At 37.3% G+C, this 21,068-nt stretch overlaps 1 protein-coding gene across 2 annotated transcripts in view; it reads left to right on the top strand.

Annotated features, from left to right (window-relative positions):
* Vps16A (vacuolar protein sorting 16) overlaps positions 1-21,068 on the top strand; it is a 131,012-nt gene that overhangs the window by 65,108 nt on the left and 44,836 nt on the right. For both annotated transcript variants that reach the window (XM_067137226.2, XM_067137225.2), the window contains exons 6-7: positions 5,206-5,452; positions 18,949-19,074. In XM_067137226.2, coding sequence (XP_066993327.2) covers positions 5,206-5,452; positions 18,949-19,074 — 373 coding nt within the window. The remainder of the gene's footprint in view (positions 1-5,205; positions 5,453-18,948; positions 19,075-21,068) is intronic.

Below are 21,068 nucleotides of genomic sequence, written 5' to 3'. Positions count from 1 at the left end.
CTGATGGTAGCAATGATAAAGATAGTAAGCTCTATCCTATCGTCTTCTCATTTTTCAACAAAGAATTGAAAAAGACTGAAAATCGTTTGCTATCCATGGAAAATTTGGAAGGCAATTCTACTGGTATTGATATTGCTAATTTGCTCCTGGATGTTCCGATGGCAAACTGTATAGCTTTTAGCGCAGATAATGCTCCTGTTATGATGGGAAGAAAAAACGGTGTTGCTGTTAAACTAAGAGAGCCGTGCGAAAACATTATTATTATGGGATGCCCATGTCATTTGATTAATTTGGCTGCAATGAAGGGTGCAGACTCCCTTCCTGTAAAAATTGATTAGATGCTAATTGATATTTATTATTATTTAGACAAAAGCTCGAAGAGAAAAGATCATCTCAAAATGTATCAAGCTTTGTACCAAACTGATGTTAGAAAAATATTAAAGCATGTGTGTACATGCTGCTTATCCTTGGGGAAATGTTTGGAAAGATTGATTTCAGAGTGGGAGCCACTTCAGAGTTTTTTTAAGGATGAGGTAAAACGGTCCAATAGCACAGATACATCTCTGAAGTATTTCCAAATTCCCAAGCTAAAGGCACATGAAGATACAGAAATGGAATGTGGTCCTTGTGTCAGTAGAGTACAAGACCAAGCTTCTGTTATTTCTGGAAAAAGGAAGGCGGAGAGTAGTTCATCTCCATCTGTGAAGAAAATAAAGGAGTCTAGTTGCACTGCCAGTATTTCACGAGAGGAGAGACTATTTCTTTTTCTGTCTTCAAACTTTAATAAAGCATTTTGCTCATTTCTCGCATTTATCATCCCTACATTTGAGAAAACTAATAAAGTTCTTCAGTCGCAAGCACCTCACATTCATGTCATAAGATCAGTGCTGATGGATATGTTGAAGGACATTCTGTGTAGGTTTTATAAAAAAAATATCCTACAGTTTTAGAAGTAGTCTATCACACGAGAGAGAGTCAGAAAGCTGATGATGATTTAGTAATTGGCTGTTAAACATCTCGTCTTGTAGAAAATCTGGCACCTGAGAGAAGAAAGACTTTTATTTGCACATCAGGAACTATTTTATTGCAGTTTGTGATTATATTATTCATAAATTTAATTTGAATAGTGATGTTTTTGTTAATGCTCAAGTAGCTCAGATAAATTATTTGCAGACTTCTTCCTTCAATTCCATAAAGTATTTTGTTTCAAAGTTTCCTGTTATATTGCCAGTGAAAGATGGTGAAGATGAACAAGAAGCAATGGATGCATTACAGTGCCAGTTTTGTGCTCTCCAAGTGGAGGATTTACCATTGTCTGTTGTGCAAGGAGAAAGAGTAGATTGTTCTTGGTCTGCTATAGGGGATATACGAGGTGCAGATGGGTGTTTCAAATATGATAGAATCGCAAAAGTAATGCTCTCAATATTGACAATTCCACACAGCAATGCCGAGTGTGAAAGATTGTTCAGCCAGGTAAAAAAGACAAGGACACAATTCCGATCATCTCTGAATGACGAAAATCTCAGTAAACTATTGGTGGTCAAATCAAGTCTAAGTGGAAAGTGTTATGAGCAGCAGTATGACAGTGCATTGTTGAAGAGGGTAAAGTTAGCTGCCAGTTCAATGCTAAACAAGTAAACACAGCAGTCTCTATCACCTACATGTGTATATTCTTCACCATTTGGTAAGTTGTAGTCAGTTCTTGACTTATCTGTCTAAATGTTACTATTCGTATGTATGTGTAATAAATGAGAACGATTATTAGGTACGTTTTCTTGCAATCGTTTTTGTTTTCTTAGTTTAACATTTTAAATGTAATGGTTAATTCTCATTGTAACTGTAGATATGTATGCCTTTTATCTTGTCCTCTTTTTACCGGGACCGTGGCACAATACACTTGATGAAATCCAAGAATTAAAAATTCTTCCTATTTTTTATTTCTAGAAGTTGGCAGGTATGTGGATGAAATTCTGAAGGAAACAAAGGTAATATCTGGGGACAGGGAGCTGAAGGTAATGCTGTTTATAGATGAAATTGTAATGTGGGGAGCAACTGAGAAGAAATAGCAGGGCAACTTGTAATATTGAGTGAGATTATTGAAAATTATGGAATGAAAATCAGCATGAAGAAGATGAAGACACTGGTGGTGACTAGAGGAGAAAGGGAAGGGAAAGGAATAATAAAAATATAGGGACAAACCCTTGAAATAATATTGTGGAGAGCTTCAAGTAGTTGGGAAATAAACAGATGCTGGATGCAGGGCGGGACATGGAGGTTAGTAAAAATGATTCAACAAAGAAATGCATTCTACCAGAGTGTGAGAAACCTGGTGTGGAGGATGGAAGTACCAATGAAGTGTAAAGAGTGATGCATAAGATGTACTTCTGCCCAATACTGACATATGCAGCAGAGACCTAGACACTGACAAAAAGACAAGAGTATAAAATACAGACCAGTGAAATTTTTTTATAAGTATGATAGAAAAGGCAAGAAATGACAGAGTAAAAAAGTAGAACACTAGGAAAGAAATTGGAGTGGAAAAGCTCTTTTGACAGAATGGTTAAACTTAAATGGTTTGGACATGTTAAGAGGATTGAGGAGAGAAGGATGCTAAAGCACATTATGGATACCCAGATAGAAGGAGGGAGAACAAGAGGGAGACCCAAACTAAGTTGACTGACAATTAAGAATAGTGTATTTGGAAGAAACTTGGATTGGAACAATTAAGGAGGAACAATGGTGGTTAGATAGAGGAAGATGGAAAGATGCCATAAACATCCTAATCTGGCAGGAGCTGGGCAAGAAAAATGGATGATGATAGATATACTGACATTTAAGGACCCCTTTTGAGAGTCAAATTCTGATCCCCAACATCTCTGAAGACTAGTAATTGAAAGGACTGTAAATATATAACATACATGTACACATTAGGTATTGTGGTTATTTGGAAGTATATTATGATATGCAAGTGAGAATGAGCAACAGATACTGATGGGCTAGATACATGGAGTGAAATTATCAAGGAGTATATGTCCAGTCCTTATCCCATTTCTCTACAGGATCGGGTATGAAGGGAGATGAATCTTCATAGCAAGTTTATATGACTGGATGCCCTTATTAACATCAATTTTATAACAGGAGTTAATGAGATGAAATGAATGACATGGTATATGATAGTAGGAAGGGAGAGGATGAAACCCAGTGGCAGCACATAGCCTACTACTATTGAATAGGACCAATGGATCTGATGAAGGCTTTATGTCTCCATCTGACAGACAAATCACCATCAACAGCATCATATGCCCTCACTCCATCTGAGCACTGCGGAGAGGTTTGGAATTGAATTTAGGCTTTTGGCATGCAATCTAGTGATTAGAATACCACCGTCGCTCCTACCCTGCTGGCCAATATTCTGGTGGTGAACATTTTTTTATTGGCTAATCACAATGTCAGACCATATAGACTCACGCTTTTACAATCATGGCTACCAGACAGGCTGAAGTTATCAAGGAGTGGGGTACAAAAATAAGCAAGGACAAGAGTAAACATTAGTGGTGACAAGGAAGAGGCAGGGTAAAATTGCATAATAAGCCATTAGAAATAGTGGAGCGCTTCAAATATCTGGGATGGAACAATACTAAGGAGGTGAGCAACGGGATACAACTTGCAGGAAGATTCTTTCAGAGCATGAGAGACCTAGTGTTGAATGAATTCAAAGATGTGCTGTACAAGACCTGCTTTGTTCCAGCGTTGACGTATGGAGCATAAACTTGGGTTACAACTGTTGGAGAGCAAAGTCAGATACAGGGAATTGAAATTAAATTCCTAGGAAACATGTTACAAAAAATAAGGAATTATTGTATAAAGAACACACGGATACAGAACAGAATTGGAATGGAGAAACTGCAGGATAGAATAGAAGGAAACAGGCTGGAGTGGTGTGGTCATATCAGAAGGATTTAAGAAACAAGAATGCCAAGAACAGTGCTTGAATGGATGGTGAATAGGAGGAGACCAAGAGGTAGGCCAAGCAGAAGATTGATACAGTAAGTGAAGGAAGGAGTGGAAAGAGAAGTTGTTGATGCAGGCCAAGCAGAAGATTGATACAGAAAGTGAAGGAAGGAGTGGAAAGAGGAGTTGTTGATGTAGGCTACCAAGAATATTCAGACAGGAGTGGTGGAAGAACAGGCAGAAATGAAGGGCATTGATCTGTTACCCTACCTGACAAGGGGTTGGTTAAAGGGAGCAGGAGAATAATAATGTATAGCTGTTGAAAATAGTAGAGATTGTTATGTTTATATATAAACTGGATGTCAGTTGCACGACAGGCAGGCATACTGTGGATGTACGGTACGTACCATTCTTACTCACAGGGGTTCCCTGGGCCTGTGGTTTGTGTGTCTGGCTCAGTTCTTGGTTCTGTCTTCAGTTTAGTCTTGGCATAGCAAGGGGAATTTGGATTACCAGTATCTTCATTTAATTCTGTGCGGTAAATGAGGAGGATAGCAACCCATGCTTACAAAATGGTCTTAATAGTGGTTATGTCCAGTTTACTGGTACAGCGACTTCCAGTTCTGTTCTCAAGATGATACTGGTAGTTGGTCAAGACTTAAGAGATGGAAGTCATTTGGGTTTGTTTTACTTTATAGGTGGTACCCCTCCAATTTGAGATCATCGCATTGAGCTAAGTTCCACAACATTTTTTGTTCCTTAAAAAGGTAATAAGCTAAAATCAGTTAAGGAAACTTCCATAACTGAGGGTGTTGAGATACTGTACATGACAGAACTGGGAAGCTAAATTTGAAAAATTTGTTCCCTGTTCTCATTACTTTTAATGGATATCTCAAAATGTTCATATTTACTGTTGATTGAAGATGGGATGGGATCTGCTTCAGTTTCTTATACATTATGTATATTACAATAGAAACCATGCCCAGTCCTGTTTGCCAAGACCAAAGTGACTGTAAAATGATGAGGAATTTGATGTACCTTGTATCCTCTCCAATTTCAAATAAGTGTATTAAGCAGAGAGTTTTTTGCTGCTGCTGATCAAAGATAGGCATACCTCTTAATGAAAACAGCAAGAAGAAGAATATTTTACAGTTGTATTCTTCTAACCTATAGTGTATCAAGATGTATTCATTCTACTAAACATCAAATCCTACTTTGTAGTATTGCAATGTTTTTTCTTTTGTCCTGGGACAGGTGTGGCACAGAGGCTGTTATTGGCTATTGGGACAACGTGCTGCTGCTCGTTGGTAGGGAGGGAGATTATATCAACTACAGCTATGACTCAACAATATATCTGGTTCCAGAGATGGATGGTGTGCGTGTCCTGTCAGCATTTACTCATGAGATGATACAGAAAGTTCCTGTTGTAGTGCAACAAATCTTTCGAATAAACAGCACTCAACCTGGCTCCTATCTGCTTGAAGCATCTCGTCAGTTTCAGGTGTGTAGATCAAGCGGTTCAAGTACTGTAATATGGTATCAAAGAAATTTATTGTATGGCTCTCATAAAAAAAAAAACATTAAAAAAATGAGTTTTTGATAGAAAGTAATTTTAGTTGACTGGATGGAATTCAGTTTGGTGGAGAATAAATTAGCAGTTTGGCTTATGCTGATGGCTTGGTTCTAATTTTGAGCTCCGTGGAAAGGTTTTAGCCTAACATTTCATTATAGAGATTACTTTAAAGATCAACAATTCGAAGGAGAAATGCAGGGGTAGGGGAGAAATATAACAAGTAGGGGTTCCATCTAGGAACTGTTGGACAGTTTCAAGCATTTGTGCTAAATTTTTGTCACAAGGTAGGAGTCTACGGAGAGAATCATCAATCCTTTACCCAGTTGTCATTTTGAGTTTCATAACAGACAAGCCTGTAAGCTGAATTAGTTTAGAATAGTTTTTAATTCTCATTTGTTGGTATAAATAATATATGCAGTAAGGTAATGTTGATCTTGAAATTAGTGTTGGAAAGGTAAAAGAAAAAAAAGGAAAATGCTTCAGTTTCATGTACATGAAATTGCACCACAGAAAAGTATACCAAGAACAGATTTTAAAGAAGCTGGATGACGAGACTGTCAAAAGCTGCCTAGTGATCACACAGAAAAAGTGATTGAATTTCATCGCTACGTTTTTAGACTGTGGCAGCACCATTTGTATTTGTCGCCAAATGGCAATGCAGACCAAACATAGGTGTTTTTTGACGTGCCAAGGAATACAGCTTTGCAAGAGAAAGGAACTTCATGTGTATTAACAAGATATCGGGTGCAGAAAAGCAGTGATTCACGATCCTGCTTACAATTAACTCCAGATGGAAGAAAACTTCCACTGTATTATATCTTCAAAAGAAAGACAATGCCATAATGTAATTTTCGATGTGAAATACATGTACGTGTCCAATACAAGGACTTGATGGAGAGCGATCTGATGAAAGGCTGTGTAAAAACTTATAGAAAAGCTGTCCTAGTGCTCTACTTCACCTACCATCCATATTGGTAATGGAGAGCTGCAGCAGAATCTTGTGCAAGAAGTCAAGGACTCTCTTCTTGAAGGTAGAAGAGACATGGTAGTAATTCTGCGTGGACTGACATCTGTTCTGCAACCTTTAATGTGTCACTCAACAAGCTTTTTAAGGTTATATCTGCCATTTTTACATGGAAAGATGGCAGTGGGCGATCACACATTAATTCCAGGGTGAGATTTGTTTAATTAACTTATACCAGTGGATAATAGGAAGCTGGAATTTAATTTTGTGTGAAATGGTTACGAAGACCTTCCAAAAAATTGGAATATCGAACTCGCTGGATGGTCTCGAAGATGACAAAGGATCCCACTCTTCTGACTGTGATGACACAGCATCGTTGGAGAGCAATGTTGAAATGTAGAAGGGTAAGTTTGTTCAGCACTTTTTTTTATTACTGGCAGATGACTTGCATTTTCTTGCAGTGTTCACATTCGAAGAACAATGTCGGTCCCATTACCGTAATTCAGACTTTTAATTCAAAATTGCCTTTACATTTTAAAAAAATATATGATATTTTACAGAGTAATTTAAATTCAAAATTTCTCTGCATCATGAAAGAACACGTCTTTTGGAACGTACAGGGGTAGCTTATCTGCACTTTCACTCACTTCGGTGTGTCTACAGTCTGCTTCATATGTGCTAAGTTCAAGTGAAATAGTAATTCTTTTGTGTTCAGCATTTGAAGGAACGTCACAATATCATGTAACAGGCAGTGTGCGGAGAACATAATCCGCAAACACTGGCGATGCCAGCAGTGTCAAAAAAGCGTGGCTCATATAATAAATTCGTACCATACCTACCGAACAATATTGTCAGTGCTGGTGAAACTCCATTTTTAAAGTTTTTTTAATGCCGAGCCCAAATGAACTTACGGTTTTAAAGGAGAGAAGTTCCAGCCAGGAAATCGTACAAGGGAAGGGGTCACTGTAGTGTGTTGCAATGCACACGGAAGCAAGAGACTTCCTTTCCTCGTCGTATAAAAGTTTGATAACCCACAATGTTTTAAGGGCATTGGGCACTTTCTGTGCAAATAGAAGGCATCTAAAAATGCAAATGGTACAGTAATCCAACAGATAAAGCATTTGCACAGGAGAGCCAGCATAATTTGTCCTCATCTTTGAATTGTTTTTTTTCTTTCGTTGCGTGAGATTATGTTCGCCAGTGTTTTATCCAAATGCATTATTGAGTTTTTTCATGGCATTTGAAAGGATTAAACTGAGAATCAAAGTGATTGCATGCATTAATGGCTCTTAGAATAATTTGTGACGCGACAAGAGTTGGCATTTTGAATTACGAGAGAAGGCGGCCATGGTCAAGTGCCATGGTGAGGAAATGTACAAGGATAGTCACTATACTGTGTTGTAATGCAGATGGAAGTGAGAGACTTTCTCCCCTCGTCATAGAAGAGTTCGATAAGCCACAATGTTTTAAGGGCATTGGGTACTTTCCGTGCAAGTACAAGGCATCTAAAATGCATACAGTACAGTAATCCAATGAATAAAGCACTTGCACAGGGGAGCCAATATATATTTTTGTTCGTCTCTGAATCATTTTTTATTTTTCATATTTCATTTTATGAGGTTGTGTTTGCTGGTGGGTTATCAAAGTGCGTTACTCGGATACTGTAAATGCACCTTGATGGATGGATACATTTTGGAATTTTTTTTTCTCTTTTCGTGGCATTTGAAAGGTTTAAACTCTGAATCAAAGTTAATTGCATGCAGTAACAGGTCTTAGAATACTTTGTGATGCCGCAAGGGTTGGCATTTCTGAATTACAATTTGGCGGTTAATTCGAAATCACATAATTCGAAGTCCGATTCTTTCGTCCCAACGACTTTGAATTAATGAGGTTTACTGTACTACCATATTACCTACTTTATCATTACAGATTTGTAGGCCATTCTGTAGCAGCATACTACAACACTGCAAAGGAAACCGTGCTAGGCCTATTTTTTTGTATTGTCACCTGCTTGAAACAAGTGCAGACATGCCAACTCCCTCGATTTAAGCGGAAGACTCCCTATTTTTGGTTCTTCCTTCCTCTCTCCTGATTTGAGTGCAGATTTAGTATTCCTGTATTTTTTTGAAGATCCTAGGTTTTTCCTCGTTCTTTAGGTAGCTGGAGAGAATTGATGTTCAGTAGGCAGTGGCAAGACAGATGCAATCAGCTGGTGGTGTTCTTAAAAAAGACAGAATCTCTAACGTAATACTTTTTATTTTAACATTTCCACATAGCAATGCCGACTGTAAGAGTATTTTTTAGTATACAATATTTACAAAGACAAAATCTCAATTCAGATCAAAGCTTCCTGAAAAAGAATTCTAGAAAAAAATTAACCCATAAAACCCGTTCAACATGGCCAGTGCTTTGAGCATAAATCTAGTTCAGAAATTTATGAAGAGCCCTAAGGCAGTTACATTGAAGAGTCATGTGTTCTAAAGCTTAGATATACTTGGGGACAAAACATGATGACCTCCCCTCACTCCAGTATTCTCCAGCGACAGCCCGGTGTCTGTTAGCGGCTTATAGGATGTATTACATCTACTGTCGCTGGAGTTGACGAATCATCTACTGCACTCTACACAAACAAAAGAAAGGGTAAAGACTGAAGAGAGTGTAGAAGAAAGTGGTTTGGCAACTTCTCCACACCAAACAAGGATCACTTAGAACTCGTTAACTCAGCAGGGTGAAAGGTGTGATTGACTGCTGGCTTCCAGGAACTGAGGCCATCATGTTTTGTCCCCAAGTATACAAGCAGTATTTCAGTAAAATACATGCAATATTTCAGTATTTATAAATTAATTAATTAATAAGAGAAATTACATATATAATTGACTAGTATAATGTGTTAAATATTCTTCACAGTTATGTCATCAACGATGTGCCGTAACATGTCGGGATATGCTGCAAAAAAACCTCCTGATATTTTACTTTTGAGTTGGCATGTCTGCAAGTGCTAGAATGTGGACCTACTGGTAAACTAAAAGCGTATCAATTTGAGAACTTGCTTGCTGCTATTTTCTGTGTATATACTGTAATATTGCAGCAATGGAAAATGTACAGCATGTGAAGCTATGATAAAAATGTTGTTTTTATTAATGTTTGTCTAATCTGTAAATAGAACTCTTATTTAACGTTTTCACAAGGACCTGATTTTTTAACCTTAAGTGAGGGTTTACCTTAAATTGAGGTTTCAGTAGTAAGCACACCTTTTCCAGAGATTGAAACCGACTTTCAAGAGATGTTAAGAACAAAAATGGTCAACCGGACACCAGTGGGATCCGAACCCACAACCTCCCGATTTCCAAAATGTATCCATCCATCAAGGTTCATTTACAGTACCCAAGTAACGCACTTTGATAACTCACCAGCAAACACAACCTCACAAAATGAAATATGAAAAATAAAAAAATTAAAAATGATCCAGAGACAAGCAAAAATATATATTGGCTCCCCTGTGCAAGTCCTTTATTTATTGGATTACTGTACTGTATGCATTTTAGATGTCCTGTACTTGCACGGAAAGTACTTGATGCCCTTAAAACACTGTGGCTTATCGAACTTTCCTATGACAGGGGAGAAAGTCTCTTGCTTCCGTCTGCATTACAAGTTTACACCACTGTACAGTGACTCTATCCTTGTACGATTTCCCATTATGGTATTTCTCTCGTAATTCTTCTCGTAATTGCCGCGTCACAAAGTATTCTAAAACCCATTAATGCATGCAATCACCTTGATTCACAGTTTAAACCTTTCAAATGCCATGGAAAAAACTATATCCAAAAAGTATCCAACGAGGTGCATTTACATTATTCAAAAAATGCACTTGGATAAATCACTGGCAAACATAACCTTATGCAATGAAAGAAAAACACATTGGTTTACTGTACTGTTTGCATTTTTTAGATGCTTTGTACTTGCACGGATAGTACCGGACCCCCTCAAAACATCGTAGCTTATCGAAATTCCCTATAACAAGGAAAGGAAGTCTCTTGCTTCCGTGTGCATTGCAACACAGTACAATGACCCCCACGCTTGTATAGTTTCCCGGCTGGCACTGCTCTCCTTTAAAACCATAAGTCTGTTTGGGCTCGGCATTAAAAAAAAATGCAGTTTAATTGACATTGACAATATTGTTCAGTGTGTACGAAATGATTATATGCACTCTTTTTTGCCAACTGTTGGCATTGCCAGTGTTCGCAGATTCTACTTCTCTGCACACTGCCTGCTATGTGATATTGTGGCGTTCCTTAAAATGCTGAATACGAAAGAATTACGATTTTACTCAAACTTAGCAAATATGAAGCTCACTGTAGATGCACCGAAGTGAGTTGAAGTACGGAAAACTCCCCCAGCAGATTCCGGAAAATTCATTTTATCCTGACGCGGATAAATTTTGAATTTAAATTACTCTAAAAAATACTAGTTTAAAAAAAATGTAAAGGCAGTTTTGAATTAAGTCTGAATTTCGGTAATGGTGACCAACATTGTTCTTCGAATTACGAATTATCCATATTTTGAATTAAACCATTTAAATAACATGCAAAACTGTACCTCATGTTTCTGAGAACAAGTGCTTCTTTGAATTAGGTGGGATTTTGAATTATCAAGGTTCTACTGTATCTCTTCTGAGCTCTTGACAAGCTCGTTTTCTGCTTCCGAGCTTGTGCTTTCATTTTTGTCCTTGTCTCCTCTTTCTGTTGCTTCCTCTTCTCACACTGACGGACCATTATGATTGCTTAGTATGTGTTCCTTTCCTTGTTCCTATCTCTGTGTATGTCTTGATCTTGAAATGACTCTCACTGCTGAAGTTCCTATCCTATCTATATCACTATGAAAAATGACACATTACAACAGATTTTTCCATTTCAAGTATATCTTAGATTTAAGTAATATTCTTCAAGTGACATTTGTATAACCTTTGCCAAGGTAATAAAGTACGGAAGATTTGGGAGTACTTAGTACATATAAATTAGCTCCCTCTGTTGATTGGCATTGGTTTCTCGATCCCAAGATTGTGGTTTCAAACCAGGCAGAACTAGCTGGATTTTTTAAAGGGTGCATAGATGCCCTTATAACCCTCCATGTCATGTGATATTGATATGGATTGCAGTTTCGAACCTGGCAGAACTAGTCAAATATTAAAGGCTGGAAAAAAAAAATCCTTTTGGTGTTCTGTAGTCGTGTGATATTGCCATATAAAAGATCTCTGGTGGTTCATTTAATGTAATTAAAACTCAACCATGGATCACCCAATAGAGATCTGGTTCCTGTGCCATCTAATAGAGTAAAACGGAACATCAAAACTGATGCACGGGCAGCCTAATTGACGTCAAGTGGAAATGCCTCCATGTGGTAGCTCAGACCACATTATTATTATTATTATTATTATTATTATTATTATTATTATTATTATTATTATTATTTTATTATTATTATTACAGATAAATTCATTCCAACAAATGGTAGAACACTTTTGGCATGTTGAAGAATCTACAGTAAATAGTAAGAGCAGTATTCATTCATACTCTCATCTCTGTGCATCTCTTACTGTAGGATCTGGAGAGATAAAATTGTTTGTAAGATTTCATCTAGGGAGTTTACAAAATTTGACTCCTAACCAGGGAACTATCAATAATGTTATTGAAACCGATGATGCAATTTTTCTGAGAGGATGAGGAGACCATAAAATAGCTATGTACAAAAATTTAGCTGCCATTTCGAACTGGAAGGTGTCAAAATTTTGATTCAAAATCCATGCGACAACGCAGCTAATCGACAACCCTTGTATCGTGTTAGCGCGGCGCACAGCAGAGTGGACTTGCAGTTGTGCTGGAGAGAGAGAGAGAGAGAATGAACTGGTAGGTTACCACACGCCGAGGTCACTTTGATGTTACGGAACAAATCTGAAACCTAAATGAGGTGTGTTAGTCGCATGATAAAAAAACAAATATTTTTGGTACCACGCACAACGAATATGCACTCTAAGGCCATGTTGTTGTTCTCGGTTTTCCTTACTTGCTTGAAGGCAATATTTTGCAGGCACTTCGAACTCGATTAGTTTCTCTGTTGTGTAATTGGTTGTGACTTTTTAATCATGCCCTTGAACCGTGGGAAAGAAAATTTAAAATTGAAAATTGCTGGGAGGAATCTGGAGAATTTCTATAATTTTGCCAGGATGAATGTCTTCAAGGCAGCATTTATGACTATAAGTAGTCCAGGAATCAAACCGTAGGAAACACTTATCTTCCACAAATGGGAAGAAGGCTTCTTTAAGCAAATACTTTTTTTTTTTTTTTTTTTTTTTTACGGATTTTGTGGTTGTTACAGTTATATTTTCGGCATGAAACATTTCTTTGAAAACTCTCGGATCAAAAGTTCCAGTTGCCTTATGTGGTACAATGAATCATTTCGGGAAAAGAGTACCGGCCATACTAAAAATAGGCATAATTGAGTACGAATGGGTGAATGCTCTAACTGATTGAGCAACTGCTTCTGTATGTTTCTCACCAACAAATGATAGAGTCCTTTGTGCTTTCAGTTCACGCATGAAACCACTCTGATCTGTATTGTATATTGAAGAAGGGGTATAATCTGAAAATCACTGTGTAGCTGCTTTCACAAATTTCTTTGCAACTTTATCTTTATCCTCTTCTTATTGCAGATATGCATGGGATACAAATTTCATGATTTTTCTACTTTTGATTCAGTACTTTTTCTTGCAGTAACTCAACCAACCAGTAGAGGCACTGAAATTACTTTGTCCCATTGAAATCTCTCTTGAAATGTCCAAGGCCCACAGTCGCAGATGTTCTGCTTCAACCTTCTTGTTTCTGCAAAGCGAGAAAATAAGTTTTTATACTGTATATCAATTTCCTGTGTTTAGCAGGACTTACTGACATAGATTGTAATTGGTTCTTCCACACGTACAGTTGTCGTAGTGACATCACCATACAAGTTTGCGAACAGTGGTTTATGAAAGCCATTTCTTACCATAAATGGATAGATTTCCTCCTATATGCAATATCTACAATGTCGTTCATTTTCTTCTGTGGACTGGAAACAGCTTGAACTGGTAGATGTGTCGTGTGACTGTGGTGTCGCCTCACTGGATTGGTGGGAATAAGACTCGGGGCTCAAACTCAGATCCACAGCACCATTCGTGCCTGGCAATGGTGTGCTGTCTTCTCTTTCAGATAATGCAGATGAGGTGTCACTGCTCCCACTATTACTTTCACTGTCACTATTTCTCTCCAGACACGACTCCGAGACAATACTGGCACCCATGGGATGATTTTCAGTTAGTTCGATCACATGTCGACCCACCTCCTTTTCTTCCAAAATTATTTCGTGGGAAGAAGAGAAACCTTTTGCACGGAAATAAAGTAATGCATTCTCAGGAAAAATTAGCTCTCCCAAAGGAACATGTGTTAACTGCCTAGCACTAAAAGCTCAAAGAAACGTGCCCACCTCTGTTGGTCACCAGGGCTGTCCACATCCAGCTATATGCTAATGCTTACAGACTTGCTGGACATTTCTGTGTCGATTTCAGGATATTACAGCTCAAAATGGCAGCTAGATTCTTGTACATTGCTTTCTTATGGTCCCCTCATCCTCTCAGCAAAATTTCATTGTCGGTTTTGATATGACCGTATTGACAGTTCCCTTGTACGAGCTGTCATATTGCATTCGGGACATAGTGGGTTCGAACCACACTGTTGGCAGCCTTGAAGATGGTTTTCCGTGTTTTCCTATTTTCACACCAGTTATGTTGGCGAAGGCTATACCTTAATTAAGGCCATGGTCTGTTCCTTTCCACTCATAGCCCTTTCCTATCCCATCATCACCATAAGACCTATTTGTGCTGTTGCGATGTAAAACAAATTGTACTCCTAAGGGCTGGAGAGAGAAGAGTTTGGAAGTATAAATGCAAAATTCATAAAGTGACATAGAGCCTGTAAAATTAATTCCTTCAGTTCTTGTGAGTTTTGTATTTCTTCCTAATGAATATGAGACCAACAAAAAGTACTGTAATACCATGGATCTTTGATTTGGGTAAAATTTGCAGTTGATAAACATAGACATAATACCGTAGTTACCCCTTGTCTTCCGCAATATATTTCTTTGAAGTGTAATTTCTGCTGTGTGTACATTTGATTTTCATCCTTGTCACTGGCCAGTTATCAGCTGCATATGTCATGATAGATATGTAATATCGCTCTTAGGTTAATTTTTCAATTCTCTAGTTGTATCCTGCCTGTTTCTATATCCAGCTGGGCTGAGTGGCTCAGACGGCTAAGGCATTGGCTTTCTGAGTCCAAGTTGTCAGGTTTGATCCTGGCTGAGCCGCATGGCAGTAGATTTACTTGTACATAAATGAACTTCTGCAGGACAAACATCCGGCACCTCGGCGTCTCTGAAAGCTGTAAAAGTACATAGTTAGTGGGATGTAAAACGAATATTATTATTATTATTATTATTATTATTATTATTATTATTATTATTATTATTATTATTATTATTATTATTATTATTTCTCTATTCAGTCTTGAATTCTTTAATTCACTTCCTAGTATTTGAAATTCTCCCCCAACTTCAATGTTATAGTTTTAGATTTTCATTACTCCTTTTCTCTTGGTCATTTTGTCTTAATTTTCTTCTCGTTGATCTTCATTCCTATGGACCGATGACCTTCGATGTTAGGCCCTTTAAAACAACAAGCAAGTAGATCTTCATTCCCTGTTATTCAGTCTTCTTGTTTACTGTTCTTGGACTTATCCTTTCCCCAAATCACAATTTAATAATCAGCATGTAGTTATTTTTCCACCCTTCTTCTTCTTCTTCTTCTTCTTCTTCTTCTTCTTCTTCTTCTTCTTCTTCTTCTTCTTGCTGCTGCTTTCCCGCTCTGCGGGGGATCTCAGGTGTGAACTGTCTCACATCTGTGGACCTAGCCCTGTTTTATGGTCAAAGGACCCTCCTGATGCCAACCCGGAATTTATTCGCTGATGCAGGTTTGTGTTGTGTGTATTAGGATAAATACAAGCATCCAGTCCCTGAGTCAGAGGAACTAACCAGGCATGGCTAAAATCCCCAACCTGTCTGGAAATCAACCTGGGCCCTTGGAATTCAAGGCCTCCATGCTGACCATTCAGTCATGGAGCTGGACATATTTTTGTATATTGTATTTGGTGATGGTAGGATGGGAATGGGCTAGGACTGGGAATGTAGTAACTATGACCTTGAATTAAAGTACTGTACAGCTTCAGAGACCCTAGAAAACCATCTTATAAAGCCAAAAGCCTGGGAAATACTACCAAGAAGAAAAAACCTCTACATTGAGTTTGACTGAAATATTTAGATTTTATATTTGCTTTCTACAAAGCAACACTTAAGTTAGACATTTTATATATGGGCTTGTCATAAATACAGCTTACGCCAGACAGTTTGACACACAGTTCAAGAAGGCAAGCTGGGAGGGTGAGTGACATGCTGTATACCACATGCTACACAAACAGTAGTGGAAACATTTGGTTGGTATATAGATCAGTTTCTCCTGAGTAAGGGTAAATGACAATCTGCAAGAATGAATACCTTCATGCAGAAAAAGCAACATAGTGATTCACAACAGGGAAAGGGATATTATCACGAAGATTGTGAAATATCTAGATGAAGTAATTAATGTTATCATGATCAGGATTTTGAATAAAACATATGGAACATGTAACCTATTTTATTTTAACATACAACTCGGGTACAAGAAATGTCTACATTGCTTTCTAAGTCATTCAGAAATGCATGCTGTTATCATTTTGAAGCAGAGAACAAGAACATGAGGTACTCTTTCAGGCTCAGTGCAGTGGTGTTAATATTGGTAGTTTCTTTTTACATAGTTTGGAGCACGTTAATCAGTCATATACTGTACATTAAAGTCCAATAGTATTAAATAGACTCAGCTTTTCAGCTTCTTCTTCTGCTCCTAAAACTTCATCCTGTCGGACCTGGCTGCCCTTTGGTTGTCAGTAATGGTGTACTTCCTTCATTCAAATGTTATGAGTGTATATTCCTTAGAATCGTCTTCTCTTTTCTGCCTGCAGTTTGGAGCATTGATTTTAATTCTTCTAAATCATTCATGATCTCTGTGAATCAAGTGTTCTTTATTTTATTTTTCTAGAAGTAACTAAATACACTGCTTTACTAGTTGGGTTTCTGGCAATCTGAATACATGAGGAAAAAAAGCAATTCTCCTTTTCTGCATTGTATCTATTATTGATTCGCTTTCATGATATACCACTTCGTTAGGTATTGATCTCCATTGCCATCAACTTGGTGTTTCTTATTAATGATTGTCCTGATGATTCTTCTATCTTCTTTCTGCAATTGTTGATTTAGAGTTCAGCTTGAAGAGTATTTCACTAGCATAAGTTGCTTCGGGTTTTACAATTGTATTGTAACGTTGAAATTTAGCATTCATGGAGAGAGATATTTTTCTTATAGGTTGGTTAGGTGATTTGCTGTGCTGTTTTCAGTTTAGATGTTCTGCTGTTGATAGATGTTTTCTCTTTTGTGTTCCAGGTTATAACTGTCCCAAGATATTTGAACTTATTCACAATCTTAACTAGTTTGCTGTTACAAATAACTAATCTCATTTTGTTCTGTATTGAAGATACAATAAGTAAAATTCTTTCAAGAATAAAATTACTGTGTCCACCTATTCAATACAATTATATTTTGTAGTGATTAAATCCTACATGAATTATAAACACTAGTATAATTGTATTGAATAGGTGGACACAGTAATTTTATTCTTGAAAGAATTTTACTTAGTTTGCTGTTGTCGAGGTGAATGGCTGGTGTTTCAGTTCTTAAGGTCGGCATCATTTCAGTCATTTCAAATGAGATTTGCTGTCCGATTTTTGCAGCAATTTTCTCAAATTGTTCAATTTGAAATTTAGCTTCTTCCATACTACTTGCTAGTAATGCAAGATCGTCTGTGAATGCTAGGCAGTTAAGTTTAATATTTCTGCCTATCTTGATGTTTGAATGACATTTCTTTAGCCATTCTTGCATGACTTTCCCCAGGGTACAGTTAAACAATAATGACGAAAGTCATCTCCCATTGAAGACCAGTGTGGATTTCAAATGGCTCAAGACAATTCACCTCTAAAGTTGACTTTTGACTTAATATTCTTAAGAGTGATTCCAATAAGATTGATGAGTTTGTGGTGTAAACCAAATTCTTTAAGGACTTTCAATAGTGATTTACGATGAATACTGTCATAAGCTTTTTTGAAATCAACAAACGTGATGATTAATCTCTTGTTCCGAACTCTATGGTGTTTCATGATCCACTTAAGACTGATGATTTGATCGAGACAGCTTCGTGCTGGTTGAAATCCTCCCTGATAGTCTCCCAGTTCCTGGTCGAGTTGTTCCTGAACTCTTGTATATGTAATTTTAGATAAAATCTTATAAGTAACATCAAGCAGAGATATACCCCGATAATTACTTGGATCCGATCTATCACCTTATTGCTGTAGTCCATTCCTCAGGCATTTTTTCAGTATTCCAGGTGTCTATGATATGTTTGTCAAATTTAGAATGGTTGTTTTTATTTGCAATTTCCATAGTTCTGCTACCAATTGATTCTCTCCTGCTGCTTTGTAGTTATTGAAGGAATTTATTGCTTTGATCACTTCATCATAAGTTGGCAGTATAACCTTTTCCAGTGGAGTTTTATTTTTTGGAGAAGGATCAAAATTGAACTGTTCTTTTGGATCTTCACAATTCAGTAATTCTTTAAAATAGTCAGCCATAATTTTAGCATTATTCCTATTATTGTGTGCACCATTTTCCTATTTTAATTTTTCATCATAAGTGCAGGTAGAGTTTACTTTGATATCGTTGGAATGTTTTGTAATAGTCTCATATTTTACTTTGACAAAATGCTTCTTCTATGGTATTCAGTGCTTCTTTTTGATAATTTCTTTTAATTATTCTAATTTCTTTGGCTGTTTGTCTTTTGGCATTGATTAGTTTTTTGTGGGATTAATGTTGGTAGTTACTATAATTAACTATTTCTTATGTGTGGTCATTTTTGAAGTAATTGTTCCACAGTAGTAGTTGGCAGCTTTTAGTTTGAATGTATAATTAATTAATTTCTTTTTTTTTTTTTTAATGCTAGATCACATTAAAGACAGTGCTAGGCAGCTAATGTTTGTAGTCAATGGGTAGCTAACCTGCCATCCTATTAAGTAGTCCGTGATGTTATGAACTGAAACAAAATTTAGCACTACACTGTGCGTAGCTCAAGTTATCTAACACGGGCTGTATTGCACCATACCACCTTAGTTGTATTTCATATTATTTGTGATAGAGGAGTAGGAAAATCTTAAATGCTTAACTGTATTCTTATTTCCAGAAACAAAGTCACCGTGCAGATGAGTATATACGCTTGGTGAAGGATCAACTTGATGTAGCAGTTAAACATTGTATTGAAGCAGCAGGTTATGAGTTTGACACAGAAATACAGAAGAGTCTCATTCAGGTTAGTAAGTCCTTGAGCCAAATTAATATCTTATGCTATTGTAAGTTGGATTGGTGATGTTGTTCTCTTCCAAAGCTGAAATAACATACTATATATTGATAGGAATTAGAATTGTTTATAGTCAGTCTAAAAAGTAAGGAATTTTGGAATATTTAGGGCAGAAATATTCCAGGTGGTGTAATCTAAAGAAAGACTGGCTAAGCTAGAATCAGATGAAATTTCACCTCAAATAATAAAACCGTAACTAACTGGAAATAAAGTGAAAATTTGATAATTTGAAAGAATTTGCAGGAAATCATATTAGTAGCATGATATCTCCTTTGAGAATATCTGAATCAGAGAGAATGTAAACTATTAATCTTAGAGTCTACTAGTTGCCTCCCGGTTGTTCCCATGTACTTGTTTCATGCATGTTGTAGGTTTGTAAAGAACCTGAAATTGTCTTATTAATTTATTGCCTTCTTCTTAATGCTGTGTATTATTTAAATTTGCACTGTTTCTTTTCCAGTCAGTATAATCAAAGTATTCTGTTAAATGTGGGTTACCTGTTGTGGAAGAATGTCATACAGCTATTTTTTGGCTTCAAAGTGTTTACGGAATTACTTTTCACAGATAATTCTTCTTCTTCGTCTTCTTCATGTGCCATGTCCTCGCAGAACGTTGGTGATCAGTAGCATGATCTGTTGTTTGTTCATAGCTGTTCTGAACAGAGTAAGCTTTGTCACCCCAAACCACTGGCTCAAGTTGCCGAGCCATGTTGTCCTCCTTCTCCCCGGACCATGTTTTCCATTAATTTTCCTTTGGAGTATTACTTGCAGAAAGTGGTATTTAGAGTTCCGCATCATCTGACCAAAGTATTCTACCTTCCTTCTCTTGATGGTAGTGAGAATTTCTGGTTCTTTGTTCATACGGTGCAAAACGTCTATATTGGTCATTTTAGCTGTCTAAGGTATCTTCAGCATCCTTCGGTACGTCCACATTTCAAATGCTTGCAATCTCTTGCACATGGTCTCAGTTAGTGTCCATGCCTTAACGCCGTATAACAGAATGCTGAAAACGTAACACTGGAGTAGTTGTGTCCTTAGTGAAATGGAAAGGTCACGGCTTGTCAAAAGTCTTCTAAGTGTCTGTTGCCACTCTCGCGATCTGTTCCTTCGCTGTTGTGAGATTACCTCGAATGCCATCTTCTTTCCTACTTATAACCATCCACTTGGTCGTCTTTACATTTAGCTTCAAGCCCATTGCGCTGCTGGCTTCAGTGACAGCATTAAGTAGTTCCTGTAGATCCTGGAGATTGGTTGCAAGTAGCACAGTGTCATCAGCATACCTGATTTTATTTATGATGAAACCATTAACCACAATTTCCTTGAGTCTTTCCGTAAAGAGCATCTCGAAAAATCTTTTCTGAATAGATGTTGAAAAGCATGGGGAAAAGGATACAGCCTTGGCGAACTCCTTTCATAATTGAGACTTCTTCCGAGACACGACCATCAACTCTTATGCCAGCACACTGGTTCCAGTAGAGATTACCAATAATACGAATATCCTGTCCATCAATTCCTAATTCTCAAAGAATGTTCATAAGTTCATCATGGCGGACTGTATCGAAGGCCTTTTCGTAAACGATGAAACAAGCAAAAACATCGACATTGACATCTCGGCACCGTTGGACTAATACCTGCAGACTGAATAATGCCTCTCTAGTACCAAAACCATGTCTGAAGCCAAACTGCAAGGTTCCGATATTCTCCTCACATTTATGATAAATTCTCGCATGCAAGACTTTTAGGAATACTTTCAGAACGTGGCTCATCAAACTAATTGTTCTATATTCATTGCAGAATTTTGCATAGGCTCTCTTAGACAATATTATGAAAATCGATTTGAGCCAGTCTCGAGGAACGGTTCCACAACGGTGAATGCTACTGAATAGGTCAACTAATAATGAAAGGGATTTTTCTTCCCTTCCCATTCTTCGCTGTTCTTATGGCATA

This window comes from Anabrus simplex, chromosome 1, assembly GCF_040414725.1.
Source record: "Anabrus simplex isolate iqAnaSimp1 chromosome 1, ASM4041472v1, whole genome shotgun sequence".
Lineage (NCBI taxonomy): Eukaryota > Metazoa > Arthropoda > Insecta > Orthoptera > Tettigoniidae > Anabrus > Anabrus simplex.
The sequence above is the reverse complement of the archived record's forward strand: the minus strand, read 5'-3'. Positions and strand labels throughout refer to the sequence as shown.